The sequence below is a fragment of the Tamandua tetradactyla genome, chromosome 6, assembly GCF_023851605.1.
Source record: "Tamandua tetradactyla isolate mTamTet1 chromosome 6, mTamTet1.pri, whole genome shotgun sequence".
Lineage (NCBI taxonomy): Eukaryota > Metazoa > Chordata > Mammalia > Pilosa > Myrmecophagidae > Tamandua > Tamandua tetradactyla.
In genome coordinates this window covers 18,681,331-18,698,946 of record NC_135332.1, presented here as the reverse complement: position 1 = coordinate 18,698,946, position 17,616 = coordinate 18,681,331, and the positions used below count along the sequence as shown (strand labels likewise).

Sequence of the window (17,616 nt, the reverse complement as noted above, 5' to 3'; positions counted from 1 at the left end):
TGTCTCAAGCTTCCAGTCTCCACTGCTTTATTCAGGGTTGTACTCGCCGGGATTACTGCTTCCCCTACCGACTGCTTCCCACCCCTCTAAACTATTCCCTGCAAGGCACCTGGAGGGACCTTCCTAAGACACCCAAGGAACATGCCACCCAGTGCCCTGAAGGCTTGAGAGGCTCCCTGGTGCCGGCAGAATGCCCTCCATGGTTTTGTTCTAGCATCTCCAGATGCCTCTTCCCGGTCACCCTGACCCCCGCCAAGCCCCCCTTAGGACTTTCACCAAATTCTTCATTCGAGCTGATGGACCACACACGTGCTTGACCCCTGACTTTGCTGTGGCCGGAAGCCCCGTGGCCGCCATTAAAATCCTACACTTATTTCTAAGCCCAGGACGAAAGTCGCTTTCACACTCCCGCCTTCCCAAAGAGTCAATTCCAAACGAGCTGCTCTCCCTTGGTGTAACGTGTGCGGGTGTGTGAACTTAATACTAACTGGGAGGGACCTGCGCTTGCTCATAGGCCGCATGGAGAGCTCGAGCAGAGTGGGGATGGCTTCTGGTGCGGTGGGACGCGGAAGCAGGGGTCCCTGGAGCCCGAGGGAGACGGAGCAGCGCCTTAGCCCGGGGGGAGGAGCGGATGGCGGCTGAGGAGACCCATCCGATGTCCGCTCGCTCCTCAGGGGTCACTCCAAAGAGCGGCGAAGGCCACGGCGTGCAGGGCTTTGCAAGGCCCCTCGGGTGGTTTGCGGGGACAGAGCAGACAACGCGCACAGAAACCCAGGAGTTGACTCCGGGAGCTACCACTGACAAGCGTCTGCTGCGCGCAGAGCTCTGCACAGTTTGGAGTGCGCGGCGTCGTGCGAGCCTAACGATCCCCGGGGATGCCGGGATCTCCAGTTCCCGGATGAGCCAACGGAGGCTCGCAAAGGCCAAAGCTCGCATCGCACCGCACCGCGAGGCACCCGCGCGCCCTTCCAGCTCTCTCCGCCTGGCGCGGCGCCCTGGGACTCTCTGCGCGCTTCGTGACCCAGAATTCCCGGGCCATGGGAGAGACCATAGCCTCAATAGGAAGGGGGAGCCCTTAGGTGGAGGGGCGGAGTCTATTCTTTAAATGGGCCGGACGTTCCCGTGAGTCTTTGCCAAGGTCACCCTCCCTTCTGTGGCAATGGGACATCCCGACTCCTTAAGAGCCTGGGGCGCAGGGAGGACTGTCTTTCCGGTATTGATCTCGTGGGGTAGGTTGTCTTCGCGGCTGGCGGCAAAGGGACCTGAGGGACAAGAGCTTTCCTAAGCCCTGGGAAGGTCGGTTTGCCCGGGAGGGTCGAGTGTCGGTGACGGCCAGTGCTCTCGTGCGGGCGCCGTGGCTCGAGCCTGATGGGTCCGCGCGGGTACTTGTCCTGCGGGGCCGCCGCTGTCGCGGGAACCCGGGGTCGCCGGAGGCCGGGCCGTCCTTCCCCGGTCCCGCCGTGAAGAGCGGGCAGACCCGACGGAGCTGGGTGAGTGGGGGTCTGGCTGCAGTTCGGTCGCCCGGGGAGGGCCCTTCGCGCGGGTGAGGTTTGGAGCGGGAACTCGCGGGGGGAATCGCTCGACTGTCCTGATGATAGTAGTAGGAAGTGCCGTCAGAAGCGACAACTGACGACGTTTATTCCTGACTGACCACGGTCGTTGAAACCTCAACAGTTTTCTGTAACTTCTAGAATCTGCCCCCAGTGAACGTCCTTATTTATTTCTTCCGCGTTTTAGGTCGCACGCACTGCACGGTGTAGCAGGAGCAGCCTCCCACCGTGAGCTGCAAGGTACAGCATTTGCTGCTTTCAACGTATTTTGAACGTAGCTCAGGTAAACCAAGCTGTCCCGTAGTATGCCTCAGCCTGAGAGCTGCATGTGAGTGGCACTTAAGAGTAGAAATAAACTCCAGTGCTGAAGCATGTCTCTTTAAGGCAAGTTTAGATTAATTTTAGATTGTGCCAGGGTCTCAGCAGGTTGAGCAGGGGGTGCAGCTGGAAAGAGGTGAGGGGCTTGGCTGCTCTGATGAAATCCACAATAGGAAGTGCCGTCAGAAGCGATAATTGACGATAATGATTCCTGACTGACTGCAGTCACATGCCCCCCCCCAGTTGTCAGTGCCCAGGAGTGGGTCACTACGAACAGTGACCCTTGACTTACATACTCAGGTTGCAGCTCAGAAGAGGGGTCGGCTGAGGACTCGGCCAGGAACGATGGCTTGCCACAAGGTAAGTTTTAGTCTGTTAAACGTACCTCCATGTTGGTTGAATAACATGAAATTGCTGTTATCAAAGTGTAGCCTTTGACCTCTGGACAGAATACCCCAGAGATGCTGATGGTGGTTGGTGGTGCAGAGAACTGCCAGAAGAGGGATGGCTCCTGTCATACTTCCTCTCCTGTGGGATCTTGATCAGATTACTTGCCTGAGATTTAGTTTTTTAACTTGTGGAAAGAAATTGATAAGCTTAAAATGAGGCGGCCCAGTGGAGAAACTAGTTAGGCCTCCCCCCACCTCGGTGTGCGAGACGCATCCCTAATGAGTGTGGGAGGACTCTTGTTGGGTGGGTTTATAGTTGAGGCTCTTATGGTCCAGAAATGTTTTGGGTTTTGGGTTTCTTCTGTGTTTCAGAATGCCTCCTCTCCACTTCCCAGGTGTTAGAGACCTAAGTGCTGGAGAGGTGATCAGCAAGGCAGTGCCACGCAGCCCAAGAGGTAGGACTTAAACTGGACAGTGGCCACAATGTGGGCAGGGAACAGCGAAGTTTAAAAAAATGGATGTGCGGAAAGGATATCAAATGATGAGATCACACAATATAGCTGGAATTACCGGCAGATTGTGTAGTGGTGAGATTGGTTTTCTGAAGATATCTGTTAGACCTTCATTTGGACTATTGGTAGGAGTAGAAAGTGAGACTGATACTAGTTTTGTTGCAGGCTGTGTACTTGGGCTGCTCAGCCGTGCTGGGGCCACCATCACTTTGGACTGAGGACCTCAGCGGCTTCAACATCTGGAATAACAGCTTGGCTGAAACATGCTCCCCTTGTGCCAAGCACCTGGCTGTTCTCATCACCAGAGCCAAGAAATTTAGCAACTTTTTCTGTGGCAGGCATATTTAGTATAATGTGTTAAATTCAGGAGTTTTCTAACATTGTTCCTTGCCAAAGAGCCTCTGAAATGTAGAGCTTTAAAATCATAGCTAAATACATTTTAGTGGCTTGTCAGTAATTTTGGAGGCAGACAAGAATGAAGCTGGAGACTTAATTCCAGTTCCTCCTGAAATATACCCATGTAATGTCCATGACATGTAAAATAAAGAGTTGTCTTTGGTACTGGTTCTTAAAAATGTATTCTTGAAGAAAAGATTAAACTTGATTACTGCTCTGCCCAGGTGCTAGCAGTTGTGTATTTGCAGTTATAACAGCTCAGGATGGTTCAAGTTGCTCTCCCCTCTTTGAGGACAAGAATTCCAAAGCATTTAAGGCATTCACATGCAATCCCTTGCCACTTGCCAGGCTGTGTCCCTTTTGCAAAGCTTTCCTCTAACTCATCCATGTGGCAATTGCAGCCTAACCGGTAAGGCTCCCTTCCCCATCCTGCCCAAGAGGATTTGGGTGAGGGGAAGGAGGCCAAGACATGGCTCCTGTTGGGACTCTCAGTTTATACCTACCTCCTGGCTATGTTGCTTGGAGGCACTGGTGCCTCTGCCAGTGTTTTAGGAATGTGCTTAAGGTACATAAAGGTAATTAAGTTTCCCGCCAGGGGCAGCCCCCACGAGAAAGGATTTTAGGGGGAAAAGTTGACTGCATGGACCTTGGGGACGCTACTGGTCCCATTCCTTATGGGGCACGACTCTGTAACACGACAGGAATAGGGTCCCAGGTGGAGGGCAGCCCCTGGAGGCCGATGCTGGTCCTAAAGGGCCTATGACTCTTAAAGGTAGAGCAGCCTTTAGTTCACCCTCTCCTAAAATAGGCTGGGACTGGCCCCGGAAGCCCCTTCCAGCAGGGGCTTGAGGTAGGTCCAACCTGCCTGGATTTGGCTCCCCTGAACAGATCAAGTTTAATGCAGAGTTAGGAAACCCTGACTTAGATGTAGGGCCCCAGCTTCACCCCTTTTCTGGGGAGAAGCTAGTAGCATCCACACTGGCTCAAACTTGCAGCAAGCACCTCTAAAGCTTACCTGCACTTGCAAGTCTGAGGAGGGAGGGTGAGGGCTGAGCTGAGGGCACCCCTTGAACCAGCCATGACTTCTGGAGCCAAAGATCTGCAGGGGGTAGGGGGGTGGGCAGGGAGATGGAGAGGACTGAGGAGTTACAGGGCTCCCTTGCTCAGATGCCAGGGTCTGCTGGGAGGAACCCCTATCCTGCCTCAGCTGCCAGCCCCACTAGGACCCTCCGGTGAGGCCCCCACCAGCACGTCACGTCTGAGCTGCACCTGCAGGCTCCCTGCTGCCCTCCAGAGTTCCCCCGCCAGGGTCCTCCTCCCCGCCGCCCGGCCCCTCTCCCAGCTCCAGGATGGTGGGCAGGTGGCCCTGCTTCGGGCAGCGCTTGCGCAGGCTGAGCAGGAAGGCCTGGGGCAGGGAGAAGATGTCCACGTTGTTGCCCAGGTCGATCCACGTGACGCTGGGGAACCTGCTGGGGTCCTTGAGGGTGTCGGTGAGGTCGCGCAGCAGCGCCCGGGTCAGCCGGTTACCGTTGAGGGTCAGTGTGGTGAGGTGGGGCAGGGCGCTGAGCGTCGGCAGCAGCTGCAGGGCCATGTCATCCGTGAGGCCCGTGAAGCCCAGCTCCACGCTGGCCACCTGCTCCCCGCAGCGCTGCAGGTAGCTGCTCACCCGCTCCAGGTCCCGGGCCGTCAGCGGGATGCCCGACAGGTCCACCGTGTTGTCCGGGGGGCTCCCGGCCAGGACGGCCTTGAGGCTGGAAGGGGGCGAGACACGCAAGGTTCAGCCAGGGCGGGCAGGCCTGGCCCGCTGGCAGCAGAGCTCCCGCCTCCGCCTCTCCCAGGAGTGCGTCCACAGCAACGCAGGGGCCTCCCGGCCTGACCTGTAGGGCCATGCCAAGTCTGCACGCCAACATGCCTGCATGTGCACCTGACCCTCCTTTTCCTCTTTGTAAGGCCTTTGGTCGGTTAAACCACTTCACCTCCCTGGGCCTCGGCGGTTTACCTGGAAAATGGAGCTAACAGACCACCCGCCTTGCAGGGTTGTTATGCGAAATAAATAGGTGCTGAATGAGCCTGTTGTACAGGAAAGCTATTAAGATCTGCTCCTGTCATCTGTGACCTCCAGGGCTGAGCTTCCTGCTTCCATCATGCCCCGCAGCAGCTGAGCCATCCTCAAGAGGGGCAAAAAGGACCTGAGACCCCGTCTTCTCAGCTCCGGGGCACCCTTAGGGACAGCTGTGCAGGACCTGCAGGCAGGGGGCAGCTCAGGGCCTGGCAGGAGCCCTTGACTCTCTACAGCTGCAGCTCTCACCCGCCTCGGTTCCCTGCTGCCAACCACCGGCCGCCTCTACTCCAGCCCCGACGGCGAGGGCATCCCCCCTGCCCCCTCCTCTGCCGAGCTGAGGCTCAGGGTGGAGGGAGAGGCAGGTGGAGGGCCCACGTCCCCCCTTTCCTCCCAGAGCCCATGGGAGTCGCCACAACCCGAGGGCCAGGCTTAGACTCTGCCAGCAAAGCGAGGCAGGTCCCATCCTCGGGGTCTCCTGGGGCAGGGAGGTCACACAGAGCTTCCTCGGCTTGCTTCTCCTCCGACAGAGGTCCAGCCCCGGGGTGTGACCATGAAGCCCTCCAGGCCTGGCCTGAAGTAGGTGGAACCTGCTGGGCATTTGCTCAGTGCTGTGGAAGTGCCGCTGTGGCCGCCGTGGACGTCAGTGCCGCCGTGGACGTCAGTAACAAAGCAGACCCAATAACCAGGGCGTGGGGGCTCACCTGTTAGTAGCCCGAGCCCTGGACTGAGACCCTGTCGGAATCCAGTCCTCAGCTACCAGCTGGGTGACCCTGGCTGACCATGGCAAAGGTCATCCCCTAACACATTCGATCCTTCATCAGTGTCTCAGGGTAGGTGACATTTGAGCTGGCACGTGAGGAAAAATTAAGCATGGGCCACGAGAAGAATCCTGTCGCCTTCCAGCAAAGGGAAGGCATGTGCAAAGGCCCTGGGGCTGGGAGCTGGGTTTGTTCCTTAGTGTGACCGGGGTGTGAGGGGGTGCTAAGTGGTGGGGAAGGGCCGGGTGCAGGGCCTTGTCAGATACCCTTCAAGGTGAGGAGACCTCATTTACACTCGGACCCGAGAAGGGACTGAGCAAGAGGCCCTGTGATTCCAGCAGAGCTCCAATGTGCAGCTTCCCGATCCCAAACAACGAGCTCACAGAGTCTCAGCAGCCCTCCTGCCCTGCTGCCTCCCCACCCAAGGGTGGCACCCAGCCTCGGAGAGAGCTGCATGCTCCTCCCCAGGATCCTCTACCAGCTCTTGGGATGGCAGATGTCCAAGGCAGGGGCGGGTGTTCTTCCCCTCCCTGTCTGCAGGGCCCTGGAAGAGGCCTGGGACGGCCCTGCAGAACTTCCAACCACACCTCCTCCAGGAAGCCCACCAAGACACCCCCTCTGGTTCTGGCCCTTCTCTTCGTCTCCCGGCCCTCAGGGGTCAAGGGTTGGGTACCTCCCAAAGCATGGCACAGGCTCTGGGCTGCCCTCATAGGAGGCTTGGAGGCTGGGCAGTGGGGGATCCCCAGGGTGGGCCATGCTTCAGGGCAAGGACTCACCAGGCCTGCGGCTTCCTCTTCGCCAGCCCCCGGTGCCGCCTCCACTGGGAGTGGGGGCTGAGGTGGTACACCAGCTGCCGGCACAGCTTCTCCATGGCGCCCAGCGCGTCGCCTTCCTGTGGGAGCAACACAGACAGGGCCTGAGCTGTGGCCTGGGGCGACGGCAGGAGCCAGGCCCAGGCCCCTCTGTCCGGCTCTGCACCCCGAGACTGAGCCGGCCACCTGGGGCAACCTCCGGGGACAGCGGGAAGCAGTGGTGGCCGGCAGATTGCCATGGTGTGCTCATTTCTGTGAATTAATCGCTCTCATCGAAAATCTGAGATTGATATAAAAGTCTGGATTCCAGTAGCTTCTTTTCAAAAATCAGGAGCTCTGGGGACAATGGGCTGGGGCTGGGGCTGGGGGCCAGCTAAGCCGTGAGCCGGCGTTCGTCACGGCCTCTGCCACCCTGTGCGCTCACGCGGCAGTTCCGACACCAGTTCTAGGAGCTGGGGACACAGCCAGGAACACGTGTCCTTGCTCTGGTACTGCACATTGGGAAGTGGAAAGGGAGGGATTTTCACCCACGCGTCTTTAAAAAGCAGGAGAAGAGAAGAACAAGGGGCCGAGTCTCCCCAGCCAAGCTCACCCATCGATGGGACAGGCCTGGCCCCCATCTTGCGTGAGTCTGAGACCCTGGGGTGAAAAGGTGCAGCAGGTGAATGGAGGAGACTCGACTCAGCCCCAAAGAAGTGCAATCAACAAACAGCCCCTGTGTTAGTGTACAGGCTGCTAAAATGCAGCATACCAGAACTGGATGGCTTTTATAAAGGGGGATTTAATAAGTTAGAAGTTTACATTCTAAGGAAGGGAAAATGTCCACATGAAGGCACCAACAAGAGGTTATCTTCACTCACGAGAAGCTGGTGGGTCAGGAACAGCTCTGGCAGCTGGGCAGTCTCGTGGCTGGCATCTGCTGGTCCCTTGGCTTCTCTGGGGCTGGCTTTCATCTCTTGGCTTCCCTTGGCTCTCTCCAGGTTCTGGCTGAGCATCTCATGGCAACGTCTGCTGGGCCCCAGGCATCTCCAGACATCCGCATCTCTGTTCTCCACGTGTCTCCTTCTGAGTAAGCTCTGCTGTGAAGTTTCTATCAGCTCTGAGGCTTTTGTCGTTTCTCTAGTTTCTGACTCTTTCCAAAATGTTTCCTCTTTTAAAGGATTCCAATAAATTAATCAAGACCCACCTGGAGTGGGTGGAGTCACATCTCCATGTAATCGACAGTCAATACCCACAATTGGGCGCTTTGCATCTTCACGGAGATAATCTAATCAAAAGATTCCAACCCACAGTACTGAATCAGGATCAAGAGAAAGGCTGCGTCCACAAGATGGATCAGGGATAAAACATGGCTTTTCCAGGGTACATAATACTTTCAAACCGTCACAGCCCCCCAGGCCGTGGGGGCACAGAGTGAGTGGCGAGGGGGGGAGGGGTATCATGCCCTCCACAAAACATCTGCTCATGTGTCTCACGTGTGCTCCCGTGGGTGTGAGCCCGTTTGTGAACAGTGCCTGTGAGTGTGTTAGTGAGTCAGGCCAGGGACTCATCTGTGAGTAAGGCCTTCACAGATCCTATTTCGGGGTGGCTGGGCAGAGTCAGGGCGGCCTTGAGCCTTAGGGCTAGGGCCTTCCAGTTTGGAGGGGGTCGGCAGGAACCAGAAGCCAGTGGAGCCAGGGTTGGAGTGAACCATGGAGGGGACGCGTCATGGAGGACGCACCACGGAGGACACACCACGGAGGACACAGCCACCGAGGATGCACCACGGAGGACACAGCCTTGGAGGACGTGCCATGGGGGACGCACTGCAGAGGACACAACCATGGAGGATGCACCACTGAGGACACACCACGGAGGACACAGCCACAGCGCTGACGGGGAGAACGCCCAGGCTTGCCCATGTCACGATGCTGGACTTGTAGCTGATGAATCCCTGTTATTTAAGCCCGCCTGTTGTGTCGTATTTGTCACAGCAGCTCTGGCAAACTAAGACAATGGCCAAGAGAGCATGCTTCCAAGCCACAAGGTCCCATTTCAAGAGCCCAGAGCCGGGAAGGGCCAGGGCTTGGGTGCAGACGCATGTGGGGGTAACGCCATGGGTGCGGTGAGGGTTAGATGCATCGGCACACAGGCTCAGACTTTGCACAGTACCCTGCAGGGCGGGCACTGGGTAAAGGCCGGCTGTTGTTATGTTATGCTGAGGATTACTCTGCTAACTGAGAGCAATTAAGAGTGTGGACTTGGAGCCAAACTGTGTGGCTTCAAATCCTTGCTTTGTCACCTTCTTCCTGTGTGATCTTGGGCCAGTCGCTTAACCTCTCTGTGCTTCCAATCATCATCTGCAAAGGGATAACCAACCTCACAGGGAATTTTGTAAGGACTGAACCAGTTAAAGCACTTTACATAGAGCCCTGCACAGAGTAAACTTTATCCAGATGCCTTTTAAATAAACACTGGGCTGTGTGGTGAGAGTAGGGTGGGGAAGGAAGGGGATCTCTGTCTGGGCTCAGATAGGACCTCGGCTTCTAAGAACAGATGTTTGGTACCTGCAATCTCTCTTAAAAATAAATAGCTTGTGTAAAGGCTGGGGGATCTGGGGGCCTAGGGTATCGCAGACATGGGGGTGGGTGAGAATCTGGAATCTGACCACTTCTCACCACCCCCACAGCTACCACTTTGGTCCAAGCCACCACGTCTCTTGCCTGTCATATTTATTTCACACCAGCCATTGCTCTAGAACTGAATGGAATTCCTGCAACCACCTGAGAGCAGTAATTATGTTCATTATGCCCATTTTACAGATGAGGAGACTGAGGCTCAGGGGGTTAAGTGCCGTGTCCAAGGCCACCCACTCACTTCTGTTTTCAGACCCTGTACAACCCAGCCCTAGAGCCCAGGATGTCCCTTGCCTGAAACATTTTCCCCAAGTTTGTTATTTTTATGTTCATAACTGATGCAGGGTGAGACCCTTGGGCTCAGCAGGGCTGTCAGTTTCCTGGGACAGCAAAGGAAAACAAGAAACAGGAACAGAGGTCTTTCTAGTCTGGGGTCTGGTTTGGGGAAGAAGAAGGGCCTCCAAAGTGCTTGGGTGTTCTTGTGAGAAGGAGGGGGCTACTGAGGTGCTGGTGTGGGACCTCTCTCCTGGAGAAGGGCCTCTGGGGGTCTCAACAGGATGCAAATCCCCAGGAGGGAGGCTGGGGGGAGGGAGCCTCTGGGGCTTGGGCTGGGGGGGCAGGGGGGCTGGTAACCGTGTCCCATCTCCTACCGACCATTCCATGCTGGGGGGCAGAGGCTGAGGTCAGTGACAATGTTGACCCAGAACGCGGGGAGGGGGTGCAGAGCAGGTCGCCCACCCAGGCCAAGCCAAGGCAGGCTGCAGAGCCTCTGCCTCGAGGGCTGGGGGCGTGAAGGGTGGATCCCAGCAACCCCCCACCCCGGACCAGGCCTGAAAACCCACCACTGCAAAGTGCCACCTTAATAGAATGAAGGGGGGAAAGCTGCAGGGTTATCCCGGCAGATGCAGGAAAAACACATGACGATATTCAGAGCCTTTTCACAATAAAGAAAAAAAAAATTCAATAGACTCAGCGCAGAAGTCGGCCACCTCACCATGAGAAAAACCCATAGATGACATCACCATGGGGAAAGACCAAAAGCCTTCTCCTGAAGATTAGGAGCGAGACAAAGGTGTCTCCACTTTTACAAAAGATTGTGCGGGGGGTTCTAGCCAGGACAGTTGAGTAACAGAAAGAAACAGAATGCATTTAAATTGGAAAGGAAGAAGTAAAACTATCTCTTTGCAGACTCTAAATACATACACCAAAAAAACCCCTATTAGAATAAACACGTTCAGCAAGGTTTCAGGATACATGATCAATATACAAAAATCAGTTGTATTTCTATATCGTAGCAATGAGAAAATGGAAAATGAAAATAATACCTCATACCCTGTACCAAATTAACTCAAAACAGATCAAAGACTCTAAATATAAGAACAACAACATAAGAAAACATAGAGGAATATTTTCAGGACATCATATTAGGCAATGGATTATTTGACTTTATACCAAAGGCAGAAGCAGCAACAGAAATAGTCGATAAATGGGACCTCCTCAAAATGAAAAATTTCTGTGCATCAAAGGACATTATCAAGAAAGTGAAAAGACAAGAATGAGAGAAAACATTTTCGAATTACATATCCGATAAGGGTGTAATATCCATAATATATAAAGAACTCCTACAACTCAACAAGAAGATAAAACAACCCAGTTTAAAAAAAAATGGGCCAAGGAACTGAATAGACATTTCTCCAAAGAAGATACACAGATGGCCAACAGGCACATGAAAAGATGCTCAGCATTATTAGGCATTAGGTAGATGCGAACCAGAATCACAGTAAGATGCCACCTCATACCCGCGAGAATGGCCATTATTTGAAAACAAAATATTGGATTTAACAAATGATTATGACTACTGACTCATTATATAGATATTTCTTTTTAGTTTCTAGTGTATTAGAATAGCTAGATGTTGGCTGTAATCCAGTAGCCCTGGCCTTTGATGATAATTGTAAAACTTTATAGCAAAAAAAAAAAAAAAAAGTTTGGTTTCTCGTGTTTGTTTGCTCTGCTTCTGTATATTTTATTCTGTTCCACTGATCTATAAATCTACCTCTGACAATACTACATGTCCTAGTTAACTACTTTTATCATAAGTTTTTAAATTGGGTAGAAGGCAGTACTGGAGGTCAGTAAGGGGGATGAGATGTTTGGGATTTTCTTTTTCCTTTTTATTTCTTCTTCTGGAGTAATGTAAATATTTAGGATGGATCATGGTGATGAATGCACATCATTCATCACCATGTATGTGATGAATGTATGTGATGATACTGCGAGTCACTGGTTGTATATTTTGGATAGATTGTATGGTGTGTGGATATATCTCAACAAAATTACACATGAAAAAACAAAAACAGAATATAACGGTGTGGTGGTCAGTTTGATGTGTCACCTTGGCCAGGTGGTGCCTGGTTGTCTGGTCGGGCAAGCGCTGGCCTGCCTATTCCTATGAAGACATTTCATGGACTCACATCATGAGCCTGTTGGCTGCATCTACAGCTGATTCCGTTTGTGATCAGCTAAGGGGAGTGTCTTCTGCAATGAGTGATGCTTAATCTAACCACCTGAAGGCTGTTAAGGAGGACTCAGAAGAGACAGCCTCTCTTCCTGCTTCAGCCAGCCTCTCCTCAGAGTTCATGGAGGACCTTCCTTGGAGCTGCCAGCTTGCGGCCTTCCCTATAGACCTTGGACTCTACATCCCCATGGTAGCATGAGACGCTTTTATAAATCTTATATTTACAGATATCTCCTGCTGATTCTGTTTCTCTTGAGAATCCTAGCTGATACAAAAGGGTTGGCAAGAATGTGGAGAAAAAGGAAGTTTACTAGTTGTTGGGGATTTAAAATGGTACAGCCACTATGGAAAGCAGTGTGGCAGTTCCTCAAAACGTTAAACATAGAATTACCATATGAACTGGCAGTCTGACTACTGGGTGTATCACCCAGAGAAATGAAAACAGGACTCAAAACAGATATTTGCACACTGATGTTCACAAGAGCATTAGTCACAATTGCCAGAAGATGGAAGCAGCCCAAGGGTCCGTCAACTGATGAGTGGATAAACAACACGTGGTACATACAAATAATGGAATATTATTCAGCCACAAAAAGGAACAGAGTCCTGATGCATCAACATGGATGAACCCTGAAGACATCATGTTGAGTGAAATAAGCCAGGCAGAAAAAATATAGATATTGTATGATCTTACTGATATGAAATAACTAGAATGTGCAAATTTATAGAGATAGAAAGTAATTGCTGGTTAACATGGGTGGAGCTAGGAGATGTGGGGATAGGGAGTTAATACTTAAAGGATAAAGGTTTTGGGGTGATGGAAAAGTTTGGTAATGGACAGGGGTGATGTTGGCACAACGCTGTGAATGCAATCTACCACCGAATTGTATACTTGAAAATGGCTAAAATGGTCAAATTTAGGCTTATATGTACATATGTTGCCACAATAAAAAATGAAATTCAGAAAACTACTCATGTGCAAAAATAATAAAATAATAGAATAAATTTACTCAAAGAAGTGGAAGACTTAAACACTGAAAACTAGAAAACACTGTTGAAAGAGATGAAAGAAGACCTAAGTAAATGGAAAGAGAGCCCGTGTTCCTGGATCAGAGGACTGAGTAACGTTAAGATACTGTACTCCGCAAACTGACTACAGATTCACTGCAATTCATATAAAAATTCCAGCAGCTTTATTTTGCAGAAATGGACAAACCGGTCCTAAATTCATATGGAAATGCAAGAGATGCAGAAAAACCAACACAATCTTGAAAAAGAACACAGTTGGAGGACTCACTCTTCCTGATTTCAAAGCTTGCTATAAAGCTACAATTCTGTAGACCCTGTGGTGCTGCCCAAGGACAGACAAACAGACCAATGGGACAGAATTGAGAGTTCAGAAGTAAACCCATCATCTATGGTCAACAGATCTTCAACAAAGGAAGCACAACCCTCCAATGGGGAAAGAATCTTCTTTCCCATAGACCGCGCTGAGACGACTGCAAGTCCACATGCAAAAGAGTGATGTTGGACCCCTACCTCACACCATATGCAAAAATGAACTCAAAATGGATAAAGACCTAGATGGAAGCGCTAAAACTATGAACTTCTCAGGAGACATCATAGGTGTGACCCTCTGTGGTCTTGAATTAGGAAATGGCTTCTAAGGCATGATGCTAAAATCACAGGCTGCCAAAGGAAAAACAGATAAATAAGACTTCATCAAAATTACAAACTTTTATGCATCCAAAGGAGTCCAGAGGTAGAGGTGTGTGTGTGTGTGTGTGTGTGTGTGTGTGTGTCTGTGTGTGTGTGTCTATCCTACAGGCCCTCACAGAGCAGAGGATAGTCAAGAGACAGATTACCTTCATCAGTGATATTCTCCACAAGATTTGGAATTTCAGAGTCCTGAGAGTCAGACAGTATCAAGAAGATTGTCTAGATTCCTCCAGCACTCACTGAATATATTTAGGGCTAGGGATGTGGGACCAGATGTTTAAAAGGCTTATAGGGAAAGTCCCTGGAGGGCAGGAAGGAGGATGGAGGAAAACTCCGCTCTGCTGAGCCTGAGAAAGACCTGGGGAGGGAAGTCTACTGAGAAAGGGTACGAGGCAGGAGGACTGAACAGGCTGGAATCCTCAGGACAGAAGGTACTGGGGGAGACCCCCAGGCAAGGCATCCCATAGCCAACCTGGGGTGGCCCCAGCAGGTGTGACCTGAGGCCCGAGGCTGGGGAACCCCACGGCAGAGGGTGAGGTGGGAAGAGCCCAGGAGGAGCTCCTGGCCCACTGGGGGCCGAGGGCGACCCCCAGCCTAGCCTCCTGCCACCACTGCTGTGGGGCCACATAAGCCCCCCCCCCCAAGCCCCCTGCTTCCAGCCAGCAGGGAGAGGGCCAAGGAAAGGGAAGGACGGGGAAGCGAATCACCACTCCAAAGAGGCTGAGCCCAACCTACAAAGACGACTTAATTTGGACTCAGTAAAAACTGAAATTAGCCTATTCCCCGCCCCCCCACTCACCCACCAGAGTCACCCCCCCAGCAGGCCAGAAGCTTGTGAGAAAGATACGATGAATTTGAGACAAAATCTTTTTTTTTTTTTAATTTTTTCTTAAACTTTTTTTATTGTATTGCTTTCCCACAAACTTCACCACTTCCTACTGTGGCGAGCCTGTGTGATAAATAAACTTGCATCACCTGCCTGCCACCCTTGGCACTTATGCTGATAACCTCTAAGGTAGCATCTTCCAGGTCTGCTTGTTTGTTTATTTTGCTTTGTTTCTTCTTATTAATTTTATTTATACACACTCCATCTACCAACCATACACACCCCCTTCACCCTCCCCAACCCCTTACCTCTAATCTACTTAATGTCTCTGCAAATTTTTGCTATTTCTAGATACCTCTTACAAGCAAACATAATATTTGTCCTTATGTGACCTGCTTACTTCACTGAGCATAATGTTTTTGAGGTTCTTCCATATTGCAGCATCTCAGAACTTTCTCTTTCTGATGGCTGGATAGTATTCCATTGTTTGTATGTACCACATTTTGTTTATGCATTCATCTGTTGATGATACTTGAGTTGTTTCCACTTTGGCTATTGTGAATTACTGCTATAAACATTGGTGTACAAGCATCTACTGGAGACCTGTTTTTAAGTTCTTGGGGTATATACCTAGAAGTGGAATTGCTGGATCCTATGGAAATCCTATGTTTAACTTTTTGAAAAACCACAATATTGTTTGTCAGATTTATCCATTACTTCTTTTGTTGCTTATGGTTTTGGTGTCATAGTTGAGAATCCATTACCAAATCCCGGGGCATGAAGATGTGCCCCTATACACAGTGTAACAGTTTTAGCTCTTTCATCGATTTAGGTCTTTCATCGATTTTGAGTTAATTTTTGCATATGGAGTAAAGTATGGCTCTCACGTCATTCTTTTGCAGGTGGATGTCCGGTTTCCCCAGTGCCCCTGCTGGAAAGACCATTCTTTCCCCATTTAATATACTTGGCACTCTTGTCCAAAATCAGTTGGCCAAAGACGCATGGGTCTATTTATGGACTTTCAATTCTGTTCCCTTGGTGTGTATTTCTATTTTCATGCCAGTACCACACTATTTTGATTACTTAAGCTTTGCAGTAAAATTTAAAATTGGGAAGCATAAGTCTTCCAGTTTTGTTTCTCTTTTTCAAAATTTTTTTGGCTATTCCAGGCCCCTTGCATTTCCATATGAATTTGAGGATTGGCTCTTCCTTCTTTTAGTTTTCTTCTTTTTTTTGGGGGGGGGGGTACATTGGCCAGGTCTCCTGCAGGGCAGGCGAGCATTCTACCACTGAACCACCTGTGCACCCAGCTCTCCCATTTTTGATAGGGATTGCGTCAAATCTGCAGATTCCTTTGGGAAATACTGATGTCTTTAAAAAAAATTTTTTTTTTTCAGTTTTAAGTGATAATCACCTAACCCATACTTTATTGTTTTAAATTGTCTGTATTGTTGGCAAAATTCTTGAATAAGCACCCTTCCAAATAGCAATGATAATGAAAACGCAACAAGTATTTTTCTTTATGTGATTTTAAGATTTTTTATCCCATCCCCTTCCCCAACCTCCAAAACATCTTGTGACCCTTGGACAAGTTTCAGAAGTTATTGTTTTGCTCATTAAAGTCAACGAAAACAGATTTTTAAACATCTGTAGAGAATACCTGTAACTTTGAAGCGTCATAAAACAAGGAACATTATTATGGAAAGGCATAAAATGGAAATCAACTAAATGCAAAATACTGACATCTTAACAGTACTAAGTTTTCCAGTCTATGAACCTGGGATGTCTTGCCATTTGTTTGGTTCTTCTTTAATTTCTGTCAGTGGTGTTTTGTAGTTTCCAGTGCACAGGTTTTCTTTTTAAATTTTATTTTATGTTATTTCTATCCTTGGTTAAGTTTATTCTTAGATATTTCATTCTTTTAGATGATATTATAAGCAGAATTATCTTCTTGATGTCCTCTTTGGATCACTCACTACTAGTATACAGAAACACATTGATTTTTGCACTGACCTTGCCACCTTGCTGAAATCATTTATTAGCTCTAGCAGGTTTCATGTGGATTCTTTTGGATTTTCTATATAAAAGATAATATTGTCTGCAAGTGGAGATAATTTCGCTTCTTCCTTTCCAGTTCAGGTATCTGTTTTTTCCCTTGACTTAATGTCCCTTCCAGTTTTGACAGCTTCTGATGTCTAGTTTTCGTTTCTCGCTCAGTCACATAATTAGGGTGTGTGTGATGCGGAAATAAGGTGCTGAGGTGGGCTGGAGCAGGTGGGGGTGCCCGGGGCTTAGGGGTGCTGGAGCGGGCTGGGGGTGCCCAGGGCACTTACTGAAGGGCATGCTGAGACCTGCACCCTAGGATGGACCTAGGATGGAGCGAGGGGTGGACAGGAGCCAGAAAGGGTGACTGAGCACAAGGCCAAGGCAGGCAGCAACTGGGCCAGGGGTGGGCCTGGCACCCCCATGTGTGGTTTGGGGATTTAAAACATTTTTATTGCGGGAGTACATATCTAAGGGAAGACTTGCCATCCTACCCATTTTTAAGGGGTGGGAGTCGCGTTCACAGCGCTGAGCCACCGCCCTTAGCGACATTTTCCCTTGGCCCGAGGTGGTGGGTTATAAGGCGACAACTGCGCATCCCCGCCGGCCGCCCCCTCTACCCCCCCCCCCCCCCGTAGCCGGACTAGCTTTGTCCGAGCAGGTGGACCCTGCCGCGCGTGTCCTTTACCGTCCGGCTTAGTTGTCTCAGCCGGCTGTTTTCCCCGCGCAGGCACTTGGCGGCATGCGCCAGGCTCCCCTCCTTTTGGTGTCTGCGATGCCACGCGCTGTCTGCCCACCTGTCCGATGACAGGCGCTGGGCGATTCCCTCCCCCTCTGGCCCTCGGGAAGGGCACTACCACCGACGGCGCGCGAGGGTCCGCCCGAGGCCGGGGCACACACCTAGGGGGGCGGCCGGGTCCCGCGGGGACTCCACGCTGAGCGCTTCGGGACCCCGGGCACCCTTCTCCACGGCCGCCGCCAGGTCACGCTCCCCGCGCGCCGGCCCAGCCCCTCCTCCGCCTGTCCCCCCGGGGGTCCACCGCGCGGCCAAGCAAAAGAAGGACCACAGGTGGAACCCGGGCAGAGCTGAAGGCAGGT

General features: G+C 51.2%; 1 protein-coding gene, 1 long non-coding RNA gene and 3 other non-coding genes across 5 annotated transcripts in view; 4 read left to right on the top strand and 1 right to left on the bottom strand.

The window, feature by feature from the left end:
• The first annotated feature begins 1,237 nt into the window (after positions 1-1,237).
• On the top strand, positions 1,238-3,330 carry LOC143687216 (uncharacterized). Its single transcript, XR_013177465.1, has 5 exons — positions 1,238-1,490; positions 1,738-1,790; positions 2,169-2,228; positions 2,653-2,712; positions 2,935-3,330. It is a non-coding gene; the product is annotated as an uncharacterized LOC143687216 (long non-coding RNA).
• The window catches only part of LRRC75A (leucine rich repeat containing 75A), a 61,792-nt gene continuing 45,676 nt past the window's right edge, over positions 1,501-17,616 (bottom strand). The window contains exons 3-4 of the mRNA XM_077163967.1: positions 6,762-6,877; positions 1,501-4,916 (exon numbers count right to left, since the gene is read on the bottom strand). Of these exons, the coding sequence (XP_077020082.1) occupies positions 4,418-4,916; positions 6,762-6,877 (615 nt within the window). The 3' untranslated portion in view covers positions 1,501-4,417. The remainder of the gene's footprint in view (positions 4,917-6,761; positions 6,878-17,616) is intronic.
• LOC143689278 (small nucleolar RNA SNORD49) lies at positions 1,585-1,652 on the top strand. Its single transcript, XR_013178722.1, has one exon. It is a non-coding gene; the product is annotated as a small nucleolar RNA SNORD49 (small nucleolar RNA).
• LOC143689276 (small nucleolar RNA SNORD49) lies at positions 2,019-2,089 on the top strand. Its single transcript, XR_013178721.1, has one exon. It is a non-coding gene; the product is annotated as a small nucleolar RNA SNORD49 (small nucleolar RNA).
• On the top strand, positions 2,794-2,864 carry LOC143689300 (small nucleolar RNA SNORD65). The gene has a single exon (XR_013178742.1). It is a non-coding gene; the product is annotated as a small nucleolar RNA SNORD65 (small nucleolar RNA).